At 46.6% G+C, this 20724-nt stretch overlaps 1 protein-coding gene across 2 annotated transcripts in view; it reads left to right on the top strand.

Moving 5' to 3' along the window:
- CTNNA1 (catenin alpha 1) overlaps positions 1-20724 on the top strand; it is a 117581-nt gene that overhangs the window by 80610 nt on the left and 16247 nt on the right. For both annotated transcript variants that reach the window (XM_066197010.1, XM_066197011.1), the window contains exons 10-11: positions 5335-5427; positions 16013-16169. In XM_066197010.1, coding sequence (XP_066053107.1) covers positions 5335-5427; positions 16013-16169 — 250 coding nt within the window. The remainder of the gene's footprint in view (positions 1-5334; positions 5428-16012; positions 16170-20724) is intronic.

Here is a 20724-nt window from a genome sequence, read left to right as displayed (position 1 = left end):
AGTTGTTACTAATGGTAGAAAGAACAGCTTTAGAAATGTCAAGTTTTTCCTGATTTAAATATTAGTAAATACTGAAGAGTCAAGTTAACTAGAATTTGAGATGCAATCATTCTGTGACAGATGGTACAATATATTTTTTTAATATTGGAGTTACACCTTCTTACTAACAACATATTCCCAGCTGCCCCTTTGCCCTGAGATAGCATCTGCCTCTCAAAAGGAACCACTTAAGTTTTGCCTCCTCCAAAGGCACAGGACCGTGGAATCATTTCAGTTGGAAAAGCCCTCTGAGACCCTCGAGTCCAACTGTTTCCCCAGTACTGCCAAGGCCACCACTGAACCCTGTCCCCAAGTGCTACATCCACATGGCTTTTAAATCCCTCCAGGAATGGTGACTCCACCACTGCTCTGGGCAGCTCTGCCAGACTTTGACAAAGCTTCCAGTGAGGAAACTTTCTCTAATATCCACCCTGAGCCTCCCCTGGCCCAGCCTGAGGCCGTTCCCTCTCCTCCTGTCCCTCCTCCCTGGGAGCAGAGCCCGACCCCCCCGGCTGTCCCCTCCTGTCAGGGAGTTGTGCAGAGCCACCAGGTCCCCCCTGAGCCTCCTTTTCTCCAGGCTCAGCCCCTTTCCCAGCTCCCTCAGCCTCTCCTGGGGCTCCAGCCCCTTCCCAGCTCTGTTCCCTGCCCTGGAGACGCTCCAGCCCCTCCGGGTCTCTCTGGCCAGGAGGGCCCAGAACAGGACACAGCCCTCGAGGTCCCCCAGCAGTGCCAGCACTGCTGTCCTGGGACAGCCCCAGGGCCATTAGTATCTTGCCCTCTTGGGCACCCCTGGGCTCATGGCCAGCCACCGTCACCAGCGCCCCCAAGGCCTTTCCTGCTGGACACTTCCCAGCCTGGAGCACCCATGGGTTCTTGTGATCCCAGGGCAGGACCCAGCATCTGGCCTGGTTGAACCTGACACAATTAGTCTCAGCCCATGGCTCCAGCCAGTCCAGATCCCTTTGCAGAGCTTCCTGCCCTCCAGCAGACCCACCCTCCTGCCCAGCGTGGTGCTGTCTGTGCATTTGCTGAGGGTGTCCTCAATCCCCTCAGCCAGGTCACCAGTAGAGACATCAAACAGGACTGAGCCCAGGGAACCCCCCGGTGACTGGCCTGGATTCAGGGCCATTCACCTCCCGTTCTGCCACCAGAGCCACTCACCTCAAATCATCTTGCAGCGTGCTGATGGCATCCCTAGAAACAATGAGATTTGAGTCTCAAAAACTGCTCAGTGCATGAAAGCCCCTTTCCAGATGAGCCTGTCCAGCTGTTCCGCTTGGCGCCGTTAGCTCTGGGCTAGGAATGGCTGGGGCTGTGCACTGCATTTGTCACTGGGGGGAAATTTAAGCTCATTCCTCTAAATACCAGCAGCTGCTTGGGGTCTGCCCTGCCTTTTGGGGCCTGAGAAGCTGTCTCTGGGCTGTGGCTGTGGAGTCTGAAGTGAGAGGGCCCTGAAATCTACTTTTAAATCAGTCTGTCAGCAGCAAGAGGTGTCTGAACTGCGCGGGGCCACGCTCTTGGGGCTGTCTTCATTCCCAGTGTATTTTTAACTTTTTTCAAGAGATTGCTCGTTGTGCTGATTACATTATTTGCAGTGGTTTTGTCTCCTTTGATGCCTGTGCCAGTAGTGCTTATGTAAAGGGACTTGATGATATTGAATGGTAGGAATGAACAAATGCAGCGGGAATTCAATTGCTATTTTGCTCTCAAGCACAAGTGTTCTTCTTTCTAAATCAAGTCTGACCACTTACTATGTCAGTCAGCTGCTTTGTTGGAGACATGGAGAAACTATTTAATTCACATTTGATTTAAAGGAAATTTTTGTTCCCTTGAGGTGCATTATCTAATTTAGAAGTTTTGGAAATGTATGATTTCCAAGCACTCTGTGGGCTTTGAAAGAGTTGATCTTCATCTCAGCTACAAAATCCAGTGTTTTATGGGTATGTGCCAAATAACTGGCCAGCAATACCCTATCCTCTGAAGGGAGAGGGAGTTTGAAGTTATTTTGTCAGATCATCCAGGAATTATTGAAGATGACTCCTTTCAGGCACTTTTAAAATTAAATTTCTTGATCCTGCAGTCATCCACCTCAGCTGGCACATGCAATTTCAGAATTCACCTTATAGAGCACCTGATAATTACTGACAGTTTAAAATACCTCATTGTTATGCCATTTACAACTTGATTAATTAGTAGACACGGGTCTTCTTAAATTCCAAATTTTAAGAGGCTTGTGAGTGTTTTCCAGTAGTTTGACAGAGCCTTCCCATGGGTGCAGTAAACACTGCACTGCTGTGAATTTACAGCCCTGTCCGCAGCACTCTGAAGTCATCTCAGCTGCTGCCATGTCTCTGCCTCGCTCTGATGTTCAGCAAAGGGTTTGCTGGGGAGTTTGTGTGCTGATCTGGCAGAGAAGCCACCCCGCCAGAGCGAATAGCTGCCTGTTGGATGAGCGTGCTGAAATGAAGTGTTGAGCTCTGGAGGCGCAGCCTGGGATGGGATGTGGCAGCCAACAGTTGGATTGTCTTAAACTGCCAAAGACCCTCAGTCAGGGAAGCACACACGCTCCTTTCATGAGGGTTGGCAGTGCCAGCCAAGCGCTTTCTAAAGAAGAATTGCCATCAGTTGGGTATTCAGAAGAAAAATGACTGCTCAAAAATGACTGTGCAAAAAAGCAAATTTTCATTATACCGCGGTGGGGACACTCCATTATTAAGTTCTTTGCCTCTGTGTTCAGATAGAGCAGGGTTTCTGTGTGCTTGATTCATCACATTTGGCTTGAGAGACAGCACAACATCTCCAGATATCGGAGAGGCTGATCTTGTGGTGCTTCAATGTCGCTTTTATTCTGCCCCTGCTCAATAGAGCTTTGTGTTCTCCTCGCTGCTAGAGGCTGTAATGCTCCTGTGGAGGCAGGAATGATGGGGAAATACGGACCATAAAAAATATTGGCAAACTGCTGTTTCTCAAAAATATGACCTGTGCTTAAACCAACAGCAAAATCTTTATTTGACTTTTAAATCATGGCACCTGATTGTCCTTTGATTCTTGTCAGCCTCTAAACAAAAGCATGATGTACTTTTACATCATCCCAGCAGCTCACTGGGAACTAGGGATTCAGGGCGTGGCAGTTGTGCAGGAAAACTCACTGATGTTCAAACACAACCCCTGTGTGAGAGGGTGTTCCAGGGCCAGCTGTTTGTTGGGGTACCACGCAGAGGGGCTGGAGCTGTTCACAGAGAGGGAGCACAGAGCCCTGGCTCAGCTGGGCCCTGCCTGCAGCATTGTACAGAGAACTGGGGACATCCTGCAATTCACCCCTGCATGTGCAGGACTTGAATCCAAACATGAGTGGAAGAGAAACTTTGGGAGCAGGACACAAATATTCCTGAGAGCTGGCAGGGTTTCCTTTGTGTTGTTGATGCTGCACAGGCTTTCTCTCAACTTCAGTTTGTTTTCCTCCAAATATGTGCTGTCACATCTGTTTTCTTGCTTGTTCTGTGCTGGAAACACCTCTCCTCTTGACACCCTTGCTTTCCATCCTCTGTAACTTGGCTTGGAGCTGGAGGGAGGAAGAGGCTGTGTGCTTTGCGGTGGGAACTTGATTTTGCTCCCCAAATTGATCATGGGATTGATGAAAAATGCTGTTCAAGTGTAATGGCACGTGCCTGGTGATTGGCAGGACAGTAATGTATTCTGTGTGGGAACATCTGCCGTGAGGGAAGGGCTTGGGGAGGGGGAAAAGCATGTGGTAGAGCTGCAGATACTACTTCAGAATGACTTACATGAATGCAGAGAATAGTTTAATTAAAGGCAGAATGGAAATTCCCCAGCTTATAGAGAAAAGTATCTGGAGAAATCTGGTTCAGTGGTGTTACTGAGCATCTGCTGGCTCCTGGTGATGCTTTTATGGCACATTTACAGGGGGCTTTGCAGGTTGCTCAGCCTCTGGAAGGACAGTACTCGGTGTTCGTCTCAGTTCACTTGCTGCTATTTTTACAGCTTTCTGTGTTCAAATGGCTCAGAATAACATGCTTGTCATTCACCTGTCAGCTGAGAAATGTAACTTATTTCAGACTTCCTTCCCCTGAGAGTAGAACTGGGATGAGGAGTATCTTCAATTACTAAAATATTCTGTGCTGTCCCCATCCTCCATGCTCTTAAAAGGCAGGTGTTTACAGAGGTCCCTGCTTCAGGCTGACCTAGTTAAGGGTGATGCTGTGCAGCGGGTCAAGGTTGTGGAGTAAAGTTTTTAGCATCATGAGAGATCCTATTCAAATTTTGGAGGCCTGTGGATGCATCTTGAAGATCTCCTGTACTGGTTTTATTTGATGAATTGCAGCATAGAGAGAGGGCTGGAGGAGCACCTGCCAGGCTTTACCTGACACGTCCTGTCACAGAGGGGCCCTCATGGAACACCAGCAAACCAGCTTGAGCTCTGTGGGGCTGCTGCTGTCTCACCCTGCTGGGATTGGGCTGTTAAACTGTGAATGTAGCTGCTGCCTGTGCTACTCTTGTGCATTTTACTGGAGAGAACTCACCCTGATCAGGGCTAGCAGTGATGTCTGCCGTGTTTGACTGGCTGGGAGTGAGACCCCACCTGCCCCAGCACAGGAAGGAGCTGGAGCTGCTGGAGCCAGGCCAGAGGAGGCTCCAGGATGAGCAGAGGGATGGAGCAGCTCTGCTGGCAGGACAGGCTGGGAGAGCTGGGATTGCTCACCTGGAGAGGAGAAGCTTTGGGCTGAGCTCAGTGTGGCCTTGCAGGGCCTGAAGGGGCTCCAGGAAACATGGAGAGAGACAATTTGCAAGGGCTGGAGGGCCAGGACACAGGGAATGGCTTCCCACTGCCAGGGGGCAGGGCTGGATGGGATCTTGGGCAGGAATTGTTCCCTGGGAGGGTGGGCAGGCCCTGGCACAGGGTGCCCAGAGCAGCTGTGGCTGCCCCTGGATCCCTGGCAGTGTCCAAGGCCAGGTTGGACACTGGGGCTTGGAGCAGCCTGGGACAGTGGGAGGTGTCCCTGCCCATGGCAGGACTGGCAATGAACAGGCTTTGAGCTCCCCTCCAACCCAAACCCTTCTGGGATTCCATGATCCAAAGTGTTACAGTTTTATGTTTACAGAAGGAACAGGTGCCATTAGTGGTTTCAAAACTGGTGAGAACAGAACGAATGTAGACTCTTTTTGTTCCATAATGGGTTCCTGGTCACTGTTGGGTCACTGCAAAAGTTTTCTACAGAAGGAAATAATCCCCAATTCTAACAGTTGTGTTTTGTTTTCTAACCCCCTCTGACACAGGTTGCCAACTTGGCCTGCTCCATCTCCAACAACGAGGAAGGTGTGAAATTGGTTCGCATGTCAGCCAGCCAGCTGGAGGCCCTGTGTCCCCAGGTAAGGAAGGGCATCACCACAGGAGACAAACCCCAACCAGCTGGGCAGCTGCTGCTGCTTAGGGTGTGCTCTGGTCTCAGTGGCTGTCAGCGACTTGCTGCAGAACTTGATTTTTTCCCTTAGTACACGCAGAGGATGAAATGCAGCGTAGGCATCAATTCTTAGTAACTTTAAAATCCATGGCAAAGAAATCGCTGATGTGAAAGGGTCGTTTCTATGTCATAGGTCTAATTCCATTTGGCCAGGACATTCCAGCAACCTGCAGTTAGTAAATGTGGGAAGCTTCAGTAGTTGCCAGTGCACATCTGTGCTGCAGGAAGGTGCCTTGTGAAGGTGCTAGCACTGCTCCTGGGCATGCTGTAAGATGAATTATAAAATACTATTTTTGCCTGAGTAGAATATAAATATGCCAAATAATCTTCCCGATGGAGTAGGATGAGAGGAAGTTGGCTGTGTGTGAACAGTGTGAGCCTGGCTGAGACTACCTTTTAATTAATAACTTTTTAATGGAAACAAGGAAATTAAGTTTATATAAGCACTAGACTATCCTCTTCCTTTTTGACAGCCTGGTGTTTTAAATGTCAACAGCTAGATACTTGGATGAACCCCTGAAGACTGCAGGGTGCTGTTGATTTGTGTAATTTACATTTTTTAAAGCAACAGGAAATTCATATCTAAAACATCCAAATAAGCTGTTGTTGGTAAGGAGAAACTGACAGAAAATATGTGCTCAGAAAAATTGGCAAAATGGCATTTTATGAAAATGAAGGGTATTGTCTCAGGATTACTTGGAATTTCCCCAGGTTTTCCCACCTGTATTGGTCTTTTTTAAAACCAGTCAGAAGGTAGAGAGATGTTCACCTGTACCCACTCCAGCAGGAGGGGATTTGGAGGGAATAGATGAAGGCAGTGTGAGGAGCAGGGCTCTTTTACCTTTTGTATGACCTGCAGGTAACTGCGCTGTTAAACAGATGAAGACAGGGCCCTGAACATAAAGCACTGAATCCTAAAGGAGACCTTTGGGCATCCCAGGGTGGCTCTCTGTGCTCCCACTCCTGCGTTTGACTGAGCAGTTCTCTGCCCCCACCCTGGGGCTGTGCGTGGCTGCTGAAACCAAAGGTCAAGTTTTGCAGGTGGAACAAAGCACGTGGAAGAAAAAGCTTTTAGAAATCCATCTTCCCTGATATGAGGGCTTGCTCTTTCCTGAAGGAGCCAACTAGGCTGATGGAAGTTTTTTTTAGTTATCTCCCAGAATATGGGTGTCTAACGCAGGGTGTTCCAAACAAATGCTGCTGCTTTTGAAAATAATCATCTGAAGAAAGTTAGATTCTCTTTGAATCTAAATGTTTCTGGTGGTTGTCCAAGTCTGTGGGGGTGTTTTCCTCTCCCCATTGCTGAAATTGTATGTATTTCAGACTCTCTTCTATCTTTGCTTTTCCAACAGCTAACTGCCTATTTAAATAAATCTACTCCTGGATAAAATAAGCACCATGGTAGTCAGCATGAAATAGTGACCCAGCTGTAGTCACCAGTGTAGCCACATCTCCTGAAGTGCAGCTGTTAACCTTTGACTTCGGGGATTATGGACAATATATTTAACACACATTGGAAGCTCTGAGTATCTATAAATGCACAAAGGCTAACTGATGGATTTTGGCTTTACAAAGGTCACATCTCTGGACTTCGAAGCCTACAGTTCAGATGCTCCACTGCAAGTTTTGCCTTAATTTCAGGGTCATCACCAAGAGATTAGTAAATGACACTATAGATGTTCATAGCAGCTGAAAGAGTGCTTTTATATTATATTACATGCTCTTGGGTTGATTCTTTAATGCTCTAAGAGTATTTAAACATGTTGTGAATCCTGAGAGATAATTAGGGGCACTTGTCTAAGCTGTTTTACAAATGGCATCTGTGTTTTCTGGTAACAATAACTCGTCTTGTGCCAGTGCAAGCAGCACAGCTCTCCATCCTCCTCCTCCTCGGCTGCCTTCCCCAGCTTGTCCCCAAACCTCGGGTATTCTCCACAATCTCTAAAAGATTCTCAATATCAAGAACAGCAAAGTGAGATTTTATTTCCTTTTTCAGACAATTAGCTATTTATTTTGCAGTTTATTCTTGTTGATATTCACAGCTGCTTCTTCTCTTGGGTGTCTGTGCTGAACAAATGTGTGAATTAGGCCTAAGATACAGGTTAAACCCAACATTATATGCCCTGTATGTTTTTGGAGGCTTTTTTTTTTTTTTTTTTTTTTTTTTTGGCTCAGATGGTATTTTTCCAGGAAGATTCTGGATTCAGAATGAGTCAAGTCAATCAGTAATTACAATAGTCTCAGAAACTTCAAGTTATCAGTAGCAAACAGAAATACACTGTATGAAATACAATTCAAAGTATTGCTGTGCTTGAAAGATGAAACTGAAATTTAATGTACTTGAGTGCCAGGTAAACTCTTAAATAGTTTATCTGAGTAGAGGCCATTCTGGGAGTAGGGAATTCCTAGTTAAAGAATGATTTCTGCAGAAATCAATCTGTAGAGTTAATTATAAAAGCTGTAGCTCAAATAGAGCCATAATTCATTCCCTTGCCATCAGGAGCCATTGAACTGGCAGCAGGAGGAAGGAACATGCAACTCTTTAAGCTGGCTGGGGAAAACCTGGAAGTTTTGTTGGTATTGACAAGCAGTCAGTCCTTGCCAGTGTCACCCCTGGGTTCAGACCTCCTCAGGTTTGAAATTTGCTTTGAGGAAAAAGAAAATGCGGAAAAAATTTCATCAAAAGGTCTCTACAGAAACAAGCAGTCAATTTATTTAGCGTGGTTTAGTTACTGGAAATCAGCTCTTCCTCAGGAGTAACATCATCCTTCCTGTTTGTGGGTCCCCAGCCAGTTAGCACAGAAATTAATGTGAAGTTGAAGACTTAATGGGATATTTAGAGCTCCCTTTCGAGGGTGCAGGAGGAGCTGTTGGGATGAGTTGTGCCAGAGTAGCCAGCTCGATGATTTTAGTCTGGGTTTACAGGGCAGCCTCAGTGGGTCACTGTGATTTCTTCCTCAAGCCCTGCCTTACAAGCTTGCCTGAGTTCTTTCTTTTGAGAACTGCTGGAATTCTGTGTGTGGAAGGAACCAGCTTTGTCCAGCACTGTGCAGGAGTTCCTTCAGCCCTGCCTCGCTGGGTGCTGGGGAACAGGCCAGGCTGAAGGGGGTGTTAAGAGGAAGGAGCAAAGTTCTCCATCACTACAGTTAAATTTCAACAACAAAAAAAAAAAGCTTGAACTGTCTTTCTTAATGGAAATGGAAAATTACTGCTGTGAAATGCTTGGGATAGCTGCCTGTGCCTGCCTTTGCCTCGCAGAGTGTGGGGGGAAGTTTTCTTTGCCTTCTCGTTAAACACAGAGCTTGCCAGTGGTGAATTAGGGAAAGATTTTGTTTATCTCGACTCAGAAACCTGGATCCTCGCTCCCAGCTCTGGCATCTGCGCTTTGTTTCCAAGAAGGACTTGCTTTGGGAGCCTGCAAAGGGTGTTTTGTAACAGCATTTTGCATTAAAGACGCCTGGGAAGAGAGCTCAAACCATCAGAGTGTTTCTGATCATACAAGCGGGAGGTGTTAGAAACCAACAGTGAGAATGCCCCAGCCCAGCTCTGGAGAGGAAGAATTGCTCCAGCCTTTTGATGTGACAGGCTGCAGTCACTCGAGCTCCTTCTACCATTGACTTTCTTGGTTTTTGCAGCCTCTGTGAAGTTCATTTGTAGACTCCTGCCCAAACTGCATTTGGGCTGAGAGCTGTAAGAAATAACTGTGGGGCAGAGTTCCCATCAGGTTGGGTGTTTGCTTCTGCCAGCCAAAGCAGGAGTCTGTTGTCCTGGAGACTGAGCATCCCTGGGAGGTGGCTGCAGGACAGGCCTGTCCCGGGGCACACAGGACCTGCTCCCCCATGAAAGGCAGGGCTGGGTGCCTTTCTCCACCACAGCCCAAAGAGCTCATCCTCCAAAGAAACTTTGGGAGGCCACCAGGCAGCACCTGGAAGCACAGGTCCTTCCCAACCCCCTCCATTCCTACTGGAGTGTGCTCGGAATTGCTCGCCACGCACACGCATCGCCCATCAAACTGACTCCAGAGAATTCTTGGATTGAATTACATTTTTAATAAAAATAAATCGGCTCTTCTCATATTAACATCTTGTTTTAATAACTGCTTGTTCACATCCTTCTATTCCAATTTTGAGCTGCTTGAAAAGCCATTTGCTGCTTATAGATTTCTGATGAGGCAGATGGCTTATATGTGATCACACCTACTGACACAGAGACAAAATACCAAAGCAGAAGGAATCCCATGGAGAGTTCCAGAAACTTTTGTTTAAAAGTTGGAGTGTCTTAGAGAAATAAGAAAACCCTGCAGACCACCCTTCAAAGCAACCAAACTCAAATGTGACCAGCCGACTTTGTTCTCCTTGAGTCCCCAGTCACCACCAGTTTCCTGGTGGCTGATGCAGAAGGAGAGAACTTCATTTTTCTTGCAGTAAAGATTTAACATCAAACAATTGTCCCCTTTTTTATCGCTTTGAAAGACTGTCAGATTTTTTGAATGCTCTAACGAGCAGATCTGTCTCCAGACTGTTTAATTACAGGTGCTTGAAACATTTTATTGGCATTGAGTAGAAATGCTTCTATTAAAAACTTAACACTTGGGTTGCAGATTTGCATCACCCTGGCTCACTGGGTAGAACTGCCAGCACAGGCCAAGGCTGACCAGAAAAGCAACAATTTTAGAAATTCAAACAGTTACTGCTGCAGAAAAATAAGCAAAGAGCAGGTAAAGGATTCAGTTCTGTAGAAAAAAGTGTGTTAGTGAGTAAGGGCCCTTTCTTTCATCACAGGCACAGGATCTGAGGAGCACAGTGGTGGAACAGGTTCCAGGAAAGGCACAAAGTCGCTGAGACCCCCGAAGTTTCAGCATTTGAAGCCAGTAAAATGCAAAATGGTGCAAGATAAACGGCTCCAAAATTCTTACAGCTTCTATGTGGACTGGCAGTACAAACTCAGCCCTCAGCTCCAAATGAAAATGCTTTCTTCATGGATGGGGAAGTTGATAGGATAATTATCTATACACACTATGCAAATAGTCTTTATAGCAAATAGCACATACTGCTGTGACAGTACATGCCAAGCTGGAGAAGGGCTTTGTGCTGAGGGGACTGGAGCACCTCCCCGATGGAGCCAGCCTGGTCTGGGAGTGTTCAGCCTGGAGAGGGGAAGGTTGTGTGGAGACCTCAGAGCCTCTGCCAGTGTCTGAAGGGACTGCAAGGAACCTGGTGAGGGACTCTGCATCAGGAACTGGACCCCCAATGCCAGAGGGCAGGGTTAGATGGGATACCGGGAAGGAATTGTTCCCTGGGAGGGTGGGCAGGCCCTGGCACAGGGTGCCAGAGAAGCTGGGCTGCCCCTGGATCCCTGGAAATGTCCCAGGCCAGTTTGGACGGGGCTTGGAGCAGCCTGGTCTAATTAAAGGTGTCCCTGCCTTTGGAAAGACGTGAGCTTTAAGGTCCCTTCCAGCCCAGCCCATTCTGTGGTTCTAAGTTACTCAGTAGAAGTGTGGATCTGTGGTTTGTTCCAGCACTGCCACAAGACAAGTAAATATTTCTGCAGAGATCCCTGCAGTCACTCTGCGTAACTCGCAGGAAAGGAAAGTGCTCAAAGTGCCTTTTATACATAGGAACAAAGTATTGGAAATCAAAGGAAACTTTTCCTTCCTCTTTTGGTTCATCAGCCTCTGTTCATTGCTGGTCATTGCCATTAGAGCTTCTGAGAATGTAAAACAATCTGCTGTGTGTTTTGCTCCCAGGCATTTCAGCTCATCAGAGCCTGCAGAGTGCTTTTTGCTGTACTCGAGTACGTGGAGGGCTGGCACATACGGATGTGGGCATGCAAACCTGGCCTGGGATGTAACTGGAAGTGACTTCAGTGTCTTCCTCATAAACCATTTTTAACACGTGGAGCAAAATGCAGTGAGGAGCGGGGAAGGGGCATGAGCAGGGTGAGCACTGGAGGCAGCTCTGGCAGCTTGTTTATGTAAAGTTAAATTACGAGGAGCTTCTTATGAACTGCAAGGAAGCAAGCCATGCTTTCTTTAGTACAGGAAAATACGGGATTAAAATCCACCTGAGCAAGGGCAGAGAGGTTTGCTGGGCTTCCTTTCATACACTCCTGAGTAAAACTGATTTCCCATCCCTGCTGGGGCACTGTCTGTGTGTGCCATGTGTCCTTCTGCCCCTGAGATGAGAGCTGATAGGTGTGGGCTTGTTTTATTAGCTTTTTCTTTTTTACAAATGCCAAGTATCCTGGATCTGTAGGCCATGGAGCTGCTTTCCAACTAATTTTATCCAAATGCCACAAGCAATCTGGTGAGTCAAGATCTTCAAGATCTTTATATAAACCCCAAGCCCAAGTGAGTTATTTAGGAACTGCAGATGTTTTGATTGTAAAGCAATGGTGTGTAGTGAGGGAAGAGGACTGGGGGTTCACCTCAGATCTTCTGAAACTGAAAAACTCCTCCTTGCTGGGGCACAGTAACATCCTAAAATCAATCCTGCAAGAATCAAGGAGAAGCTAAACCAGCTGCAGGAAGAACATTCTCCTGGAAGGAGCAAAAGCTTCTTATCAAAAGGACTGAGGCAAAAATCACGAAGTGCTTAAAGCCACTGAAATGGGTGTGAGTCAGACATGGTGTGCACTAAGATACAACAGTTTGGGATTGCAATGCAAATAGCTGGGTGATAATTTTCCTCTCCCAAGTGATCCATGCCAGCCAAGTATACAAAATTGTTCTTTGTAAGAACACCGCCACATGGACGAGCTTTCTTCTGGCCTCTCTGACTTCCAACCGGGGTGCTGTAAAGCTGAGGCTGGAAGCCATCCTAAATTTAGCCTAGAAGAGTTAATTCTGGCTGACCCAGTGGCTGTAATTTACCCACAGGTTTATCTGAGGTTCAGGTGTTTTCTGGCCAGAATAGCTTGAGCTTTTTGAGAGAGCTTCTGGGCCAAGCAGCTGCAGTGTTGTAACCCAGGTAGGAGTCACTGCAGGGAGCCTTGGAGAGCCCTGCCCTGCAAAGGGGGAAGGAGGCAGCCACACTCTGACTTCTCTGGTTTCAACAGAAACATAAAAACAGGGAAAAGCAGCAGCTTCTTCCCATGGAAGGGATGAGACGAGGACTCAAGGTGCAGATTGAGATATCCAATCCAATCTTTGGAATGCTGAGCCTCCCCGGGTGTTGCCAAGCCCTGGCTGCTGCCACGGGAAGCTGTGAGGTGCAGGGGAGAGGCTCCAAGGAACTTGCTGGGAGCGCGATCTGGGGTGTGGAGCTGTCTGACTCGAACATTGCAATTGCTGCATGAAACAAAGCACCGATAAAAATAGTGTGTTTTCTTGCCATGCTTCATTTCCTTCTGGATAGGCTCAAAATGTCCCTGTTTGATTCTTTTCTTTGTACAACTTCAGTGAGTCATTGTGATCACAGTGCTCTGGCAGCATCTTGAAAAGCTCTGAAATACAAAATATTTCCCTGAGATTGCCAAATGTTTTACATGGAAGTGGCTACATTTCAGATAGTCCAGTCATGATCTTCCTGGGGGTTTAACTCCGTCTATCTCCATCCTGTGAGAGGTACTGATATTTTAAAGTAATTTCCCAATGCTTTATGTGTTTTGGAGAAAGAAAAGTGTATTGTGGTTCATCCCTTCCCGCAAAAAAGTGTTTCCTCCTCCCGCTGAAAGTGTTTATTTTTAGATAATAAAGGGATCATAGTCCTGCTACATACAGAGACTATTTAAGATCCAGCATCCCTGTCATTTTCCCATGTCTCTCTAAGCATCTGTTGGAAAATAAATCAATCACTCTGTGCTGGATACCGGAGTATACTCCCTGGAATAGATTACACGCAGGGTGTTCTCAAGTGATCCCTAGGACATTCCTCAAGCACAGGTGTGAGACACGTCCAGGATGATTTGCCCACTTAAATTCTAAACTCTTCACACAGTGAAGGCTTTTATCACCCCTGCTAAAGCTGCCTGTTGTGGCCACTTTGCACATGGAGTTATGGAGTGTGTGCTATAAAAAGGGACTGTTGAGCTGTGTCTGCTGCCCTGAATTTCTCCCTGAGCACACTCACACCTGTGTGGCTCTCCTGAGCTCTAGGTTTGCCTTTAGCTCCATAGTGATCATGGATAACCTTTGATATCCGACCAGGTCTCTTCGTCTCCAGCACTGATGGCTGCTTCCCTCCTGCAGGAATGTCTGTCTGTAACAGAAATCAACACTGGTTTTGCTTGATCATTTTTATAAAATACATTCACCTTGGCCATACACTTTTGCTGTAATGTGTAAACAAGGTACACTTTTCTTGGTTGAGCAAGCTGCCTGTTGAGAGGAGGGTGATGCTGCCTGCGCCTCCTGTGCTTGGATTTGGTGAGGACACACAGTCTGAGGCTGTGGAGCAGTTGCAGAGCCCTGTGTGTGTGACAGCTCTGCCACTACCTGTGACGAGGTGCCGAACGTGGGCATCTGGGCTTGACATGCGCTGTTGGCGAAGATTAATTGTCCAGACAGCTGCTGTGTCCAGACAAGCATCTTGCAGGAACCCAGGCCATATGTTCCTGCAGAATTAATGCTGCCCTATCTCAGTGCTTACGGGATATTTTATATCTGATTTGAGCTAAGGCAGGTTGGGAAGAGCAGAGTAAAATGTCCTGACCCTTGGTATCGCCTCGCCACCATCTTTGTCTCTGTAGTGACAGTTTCTAGCAGGATAAAAGAGAGAGCAGATTTCGAGCAGTCTGGTTTATCTCTCCTGTTTCCAGGACACTTGTTCAGATTCATCTTCATGAAACCTTGGCTATCTAGATTTTGATTGATAGGTGGTTAATTCATTGCATCCATCAGACTGGGGTGAGAGGTGGCAGTGGCTGGACTGCAAATCAGGGCTCTCGAGCAGAGGACAGGTTTGCCTCTCTAAAACCTCTATCTTTCTTTCATTTTAAAATTCTCAACATCATTTTCTTGGGTGTTGCAAGGCTTTTTGGGGCCTCTCAGGACTTTCAGTTCCATGCATGAGGGTGGCAGAGCAGCAGGGACCGTGGCTGGCAGCAGGGACATTCCAAAGGGACATGCAGGTGCCACACAGGTATGACCCTGGGCTGGCTGGAGGAAGGGGAGCGGCAGAGGAGCCCTTGGTGGGGACGGGGACAGTGCTGTTCCTCCAGGGGTCAGAGGTGTGTTCATCCCCACAGAACCACAGAGCAGACGCTGCTCAGGCTCAGGTGCTGCTTCTTGTGTTCGTCGCTGTCAACAAACCCACTGAGCTGGGCTGGATTTGTGGCCCAGACCTGCAGCCCCAGCTCCAGAGGCAGCGTGGGGAGCAGCCCAGCCCTTTTGTGGATTTTTCTATCACTGCTAACTCCTGGCATCCCTCTGGTGAAGCAGCCCCCTCCTTCTGCCTGATTCATTCAGTGCCGTCCCAGTACATTTGACATCACCATCATTTCCATGTTTAGTGAGTTATAGATTTTTTTAAATGCTTTGTGACACTTGTAAATGAAGAAGGTAGAGAAAGTAGATTTTGGAAAAGCGGGAACATCTGGTGCTTGCATGTTTTGGTCGACAAGTTTGTGAAATTAATATGGTCCTAAAGTAGAGAAGAAAAATTACACCTTGAAGTTGTGAGTTAATTAGCTCTGACTCCCAGGTGCTCGGGAATAGGGCTGGGATTGTCACGCTCTGGCTGTGGATGGTTCCTTACATCTGGCACGCTTCCAGGTCATTCTGCTGCAGCAAGAGCAGGACCAGGCTGTTGAGATTGGTTTCTCCCCGCATTCAAAGAGGCTTTTGTGGTCATCTAAATGACCAGTTAGTGGACACAGTGTAAGCTCTGTGACCCAGCAGCATCTGTAGCATTTGTCCTGCTAAGAAAAACTAGGATCCGGTGTAAATTCTGGTCTAGGGGTTTGAAGACAATTAGGAGAGGGTATTCACAAGGAGCATCTCCTGTTCCCTGGATGATCTGGGTTGTTCACAGCCACAGCAGAAATCTGAAGTCATTAAAACAATTACTGGCAAGATCCAGAGTAAAGCTTCGAGGAAAAGTGATAAATCAAAGTTTATCTTTAATTTTGTATTTGCATATCGTTTCTGCTTCAGTCTGTATAAGATTAATCCTTTTGTGACCTTTTTACTGAGGTTTTGGCAAGTAGCAAATGCATCCTTGAGTGTACTAAATGTCATCCTGTCTAAAATACTTAACAACACAGCCTGCACTGAGAAAGCAACACCTTGTTACCACAAGCTGCTAAAGACAGGTGGAACCAGGTCTTGTGAAAACGTGCTAAGTGATTTTGCTTCTAATAACTATCCATAATAAACGTGGAAGCAGGTATGAGGTGGATGTGAAAGCAACAAAATTAAACACTTCTGTGTTTAAACATCAAGTTCCTCCAAACTTACTAAACTTGCTTTGTCTGCTGCTGAGTTCATTGGATAAACACACGGGAGGTAATTGTTTTGTTGGGATATGTTTTTAAAATCCTGAGGTGTTTTACAGGTCATCAATGCGGCACTGGCTCTGGCTGCTAAACCCCAAAGCAAACTGGCTCAAGAGAACATGGATCTGTTCAAGGAGCAGTGGGAGAGGCAAGTCCGTGTGCTGACGGATGCTGTGGATGACATCACTTCCATCGATGACTTCCTGGCTGTGTCAGGTAATCAGGGCTCCAGGCTGAGGAATAATCATCCTCCTATGAGCTTAATCCTGGCAAGGGATGGTTTGGGCACGTGTTCTGGGGTCTGTGAGGCTTTTGGAAGGGATGGTCTTGTCACACCTCACCTGGGATCACCTTGTGCCCAGCAAGGTGTGAAGGTGCAGCAGGAGATGTCGTTTCAAGGAGAAGATTTGGAATTGCTGGCTGAACTAAGGATGAATTACCATTTAGCTGCTGTGGACAAGCCTCACCAGTAACTCTGGGGGAAATAGAACATGTTTATGTCCAAGGTAGGAACTAGCAGAAAAAATGATCCCTCGGGTCACTTTAGACTCTGCCGTGTAAAGAAAACTGAATATCAAACCATGGTTGTACGAGTTAATTAAAATAAAACTGTTCATACCATGTCAGCTTTAGTAAAGTTTTAAGAGTTTTTAAAAGAGATTGGATCATTATAATAGATTAATAATTACGTTTGGCCAAGTGCTTGCCAAGATAATCCATTTTATCAGCATCTTGATAAGGACCCACTATCAGCTGCTGTGACCTAAAAATAATGGGGGCATTTTTATTTCCACATCCTTTAATTGTGCTCTAGTCAGAGGAAATGGGCATGGAACCATGGGAATTGTGACTGCAGTAGTGTTCACAAATCACCACTGCAAGATGGGATTCTAATGTCCGTGGTGCAGGCAGGTTTGGGCATCTCAGGTGACCTAAAACCTCCAGTTGTAAAGAGAGATTTCACAGGAGGATGTGTGGAGCCAGAAGTACCAGGTGAACATCATGAGAAAATGTAGATGAAAAATTAGGGTCCTGAATTAAGGGATCGTATTTTTTTATGATTAAGAAAAGAAAAACCAAACAAAAGTCCAAGTGGTGTTCCTGTGATGAGTCACCTGCACTGTCACACATGTGGTATTGTGGTTCCCTGGGTTCTCAGTAAAATTCCTCTTTGCAATGGGTGAGCATAAACTTCTTGAGCAGTTCAGTATCTGAGCTCATTGTATCTGTGGGTGCTCACTGAGGCAGCAGCAGCTGGAATTGCACAGCTGGGAGGAGCCTGTTTTGGGGAAATCTGTTCAGAGGGAATCACGTGCTGAAGTTAGAGGCTCCACTTGAAGCTTGCCCACAAGAGTACAAAGATTTGAGAAGGAAACACTGTGAGTCCATATAAACACAGCCAAAGGGCATCTCCCTGGCAGCTGTGCCCCTGCAGGGGTCAGCCACTGGCCTGAGGGCTCAGTCTTCCTGCAGGGCACTGCGGGAATGGGAGCTCTGCTGAGGAAGCTCTGCTCCTCAGCTCGTGCTGTGGGCCCAGTGCTGGGCTGCCCTCAAGAGCTTCAAGCTGCTTCTTAAAACTGAAGTCACCAGAAGCAGGAAGTTGCATCACTCAGTAAAATCACTTTCTTTCCCTTGTAGTCCAGGTTTAGCGCCACGGGACTCAAGGGAGTTGTGGGCAGGACAACCTCTTTTTCTGAAGGGATGCAGGTTAGAACAGAACTGAGTTTTTTGGTTAAATAACCAAATCTATTGCATAGCTGTACTCTCAGGGGGTTGGCAGTAAGCAGAGAAGGTTTCTTCCCTGGTGTGGTGGCAAGTTGACTCAGGTGAGTTCACCTCGAGTGAGTGCTCACCACCCAAAATGGAACCAAGGAAATGTAGTTTGAGACAACTCCAGACATTCAAGTGCATTCAGTAATTATTTATATGTGTGTGTTATCGAAGAGATGGTAGAAAAATATTAAAGCAATAAATACTCTTTAAAATATTATTTGTTTGAACTTTGATAAATGTTTTCCATATAAACGCCACAAGTCCAATTCATCTGCTGGAAGCCTGAACTTCTCTTTGGATGAAGTCGTGGCGGGTATGATTTATACCAAGGGCTGTTTGGGGTTATTAGGATGTTTGTATCAGTTACTAACTGGGATGTAAGCAGAATTTAAAGGAGCTCTTGTGAGTGCATGAGTGCCTGCATATATAAATATGTATGAAAGCCATCCCACATCCCTACTGTGCGGTGTGCTGAAGTAAAGGCTTCACATTTCAGCTCATGCTACAGAATTGTATCAATTGTCCACGAGTAAAGGCTTGATGAAAGGGATGCTGTGTTTAGGTAACAGCACAGAAGAAGGATTCTTCAATGCGCAGTGCTGCAGGTGAGCTTGCAGGTGACAGCATTTTCATAGGCAGAGCAGCAGAAGGGCCCTGTTGAGTTAGGGCAGGGTCTGGGGGAGGCTCACTGTCAGGATGGGAGATGGATGGCACAGGAGCCCTGTAGCCTAGAGATGTCTGTGTGCTTCCAGCCATGAGTGATGTGCAGCTCAGGGAGCTCCAGCATCAGAGGTGCTATCTCCTGAACAGTCCTTGACACATTATTCTCATTTAAGCTGGTGTTAGTTGTTCTTTCTACCGTTATAAACTGCTGGCAACTCCATCATCCTGTGCGAAATTCACAGCTGAAGTGTGCTCTGTGTGAAGAACCTCCTTGTTTTGCACTGTCGCATTTTTGCTTGATTTGATGCCCCTACTTGTACTAAAGATGGTGAAGAGGTTTTTTCCCCCTTCTCTCTCTTCATTCTGTTCGCAAACGTACAGAGTTCTGCCATGCACTTTGTCAGTCATCACTTCCCTGACTGCGCAGTCTTTGCCTGTTTCATTATTCCTCAGTTCAAAGCTCTCCTGTACCTTCTGTAATTCTTATCCCTCTTATCGGTGCCTTCCTGAAGCACTCTAGGTGTGTTGGTGTGCCCACTATCTCTGTTCTTTAGTGCAGTTGCTGATAGCACCGTGTAATTGTCAAATTCAATGTTCTGAAATTACCTGAATCTCCTTTGAAACCCTCTTAAAAAACCATTCCATTTGCTGCCTTCTGTTCCTCTGCCGTTGACGGAGGTTTATGCCACAGATTGCCCATCTCAGTGGAACTGTTTTTTCTGAAGAGCCTCCCAGTGAACACTGCCAGGATGAACACTATTTACCGGTGTGTGAATTCCCCAGTGTTTGCTGCATGTGCTGCCTGACCGGGCTCCTGCAGTGCCCCTTGGCAGCAGAGGTTCAGCGTGGCAATGGTTCTGAGGCCTTCCACAGGACGTGCAGCAGACAAGCACAGATGTAGTTATGAATCTGTGGCTTCATCTCCCGACTGTTGCTCTTTGATTTTGATCTCCTGTAGCCCTCAGACTCTCTCACAGGCTGCTGGGGTGGCTTGGAAAAGCATTGTTTAATTCCTTTAATGTGGAGGTGGGTGGAGGTGGAAGGTGTTTGGTGGGCGTGGATTGAGGATTGACAGTCATGGGTGACTTTTTATTCTGTAGCTTTTCACAGTTTAATGTATTTCCTTGTTTGGTCTAAAAATCATTTCTGTGGAAAAAATACCTTTGCTTTTACCTTGTGTCCCAACCACACCATTTTCCCTGTAGCTGTTTTGGAGGGACAAGATCCCTGTGCTGTTGCCTGTGCTGTGTTCTGTTTCTCCTGCTCAGCACGAGGACAGGGGGGTTTGGATGTGGGACAGCCTTCTCCTATCCCCAGAGGTGCTGGTGGGGAACCTGTGCTCCGTGTGCCAGTAGGGTAGGGAGCACCGGGTGTATTTACAAGAACTCAGCAAAGTCTGAATTCTTGTAAATACAAGTCAGATCTTACCTGTTATCATCCAGCTGGAGAATATCACCAGAGCAGGTAGACCTGACAGTCTTGCACTTCCCTGGGCCCTTTGCAAGCTGCCCTGTGGTTTATCTCTCTTTAGAAAGGACTTTGTGGCCACTTCACATCTGCATAAGACATTAAATGATCAGCAGACATTTAAATACTCGCCTTAATTTCATCCATGCCTTTTATTAAAGTTCGGATAATCCAAAGAGGCTTTTAAATGGTCTGTAGCTTAATTTATTCATTTAGGAATTGAAGCAATAAACAGTCTGTGTTTTGGCCTGGCGCCGAAGCTTTTTCTTTGGGCTCTTGCAGCTCCCAGGGCTGTCTCTTCTTTAAATCCCCTCTGTGCTTGCTGTGGCTCCTGTGCCTGCTCACTGACTTGTCAAATCACTAATGAACCTGCTCTTTCCCTCTCTCAGGGCCACAGTCTGCCCTCAGCTGAACCTGCTCAGGCTGAGTTGCTTCAGAGGGATTTCACAAGTGTAATTTTTGCCCAGGTTACTTACAGAAGTCGCGCAATATTGCACCTGGCTGTGTTAATTTTATGGAAATCAGGCATAACTTCCTGCAGCAATCCTTTCAGGCAGTTCCTCCAAATCCTCTCCCAGCCAACACTATGAGCTTCTTGTCTCTACAAACTTGCAAAATGGCTCTTTTACTACCTGCAGAGGGAATAAAAGCCACTTGCATGGGTTGGCAGTGTAGAATGGTTAGGTCAATGGTAATTAACACTGGAAACTATTTTAAGTGACCGAGCAGAAATGTTTCCAAGTTAGTTTCTTACCAAGCAGCTCAAATGCTGGTGTTGGACAAAAATACCAAAGCATTAGTCCTGGTACATTAAAGAGTTCTCTAACAGAGTGTGGAAGTCTCTAATAACAGTTTGGGAGATCTTTAG

This window comes from Chamaea fasciata, unplaced genomic scaffold, assembly GCF_029207755.1.
Source record: "Chamaea fasciata isolate MVZ Bird 193981 ecotype frontalis unplaced genomic scaffold, bChaFas1.0.hap1 SCAF_15, whole genome shotgun sequence".
NCBI lineage: Eukaryota > Metazoa > Chordata > Aves > Passeriformes > Sylviidae > Chamaea > Chamaea fasciata.
This window is presented reverse-complemented; position numbering and strand designations above follow the sequence as displayed.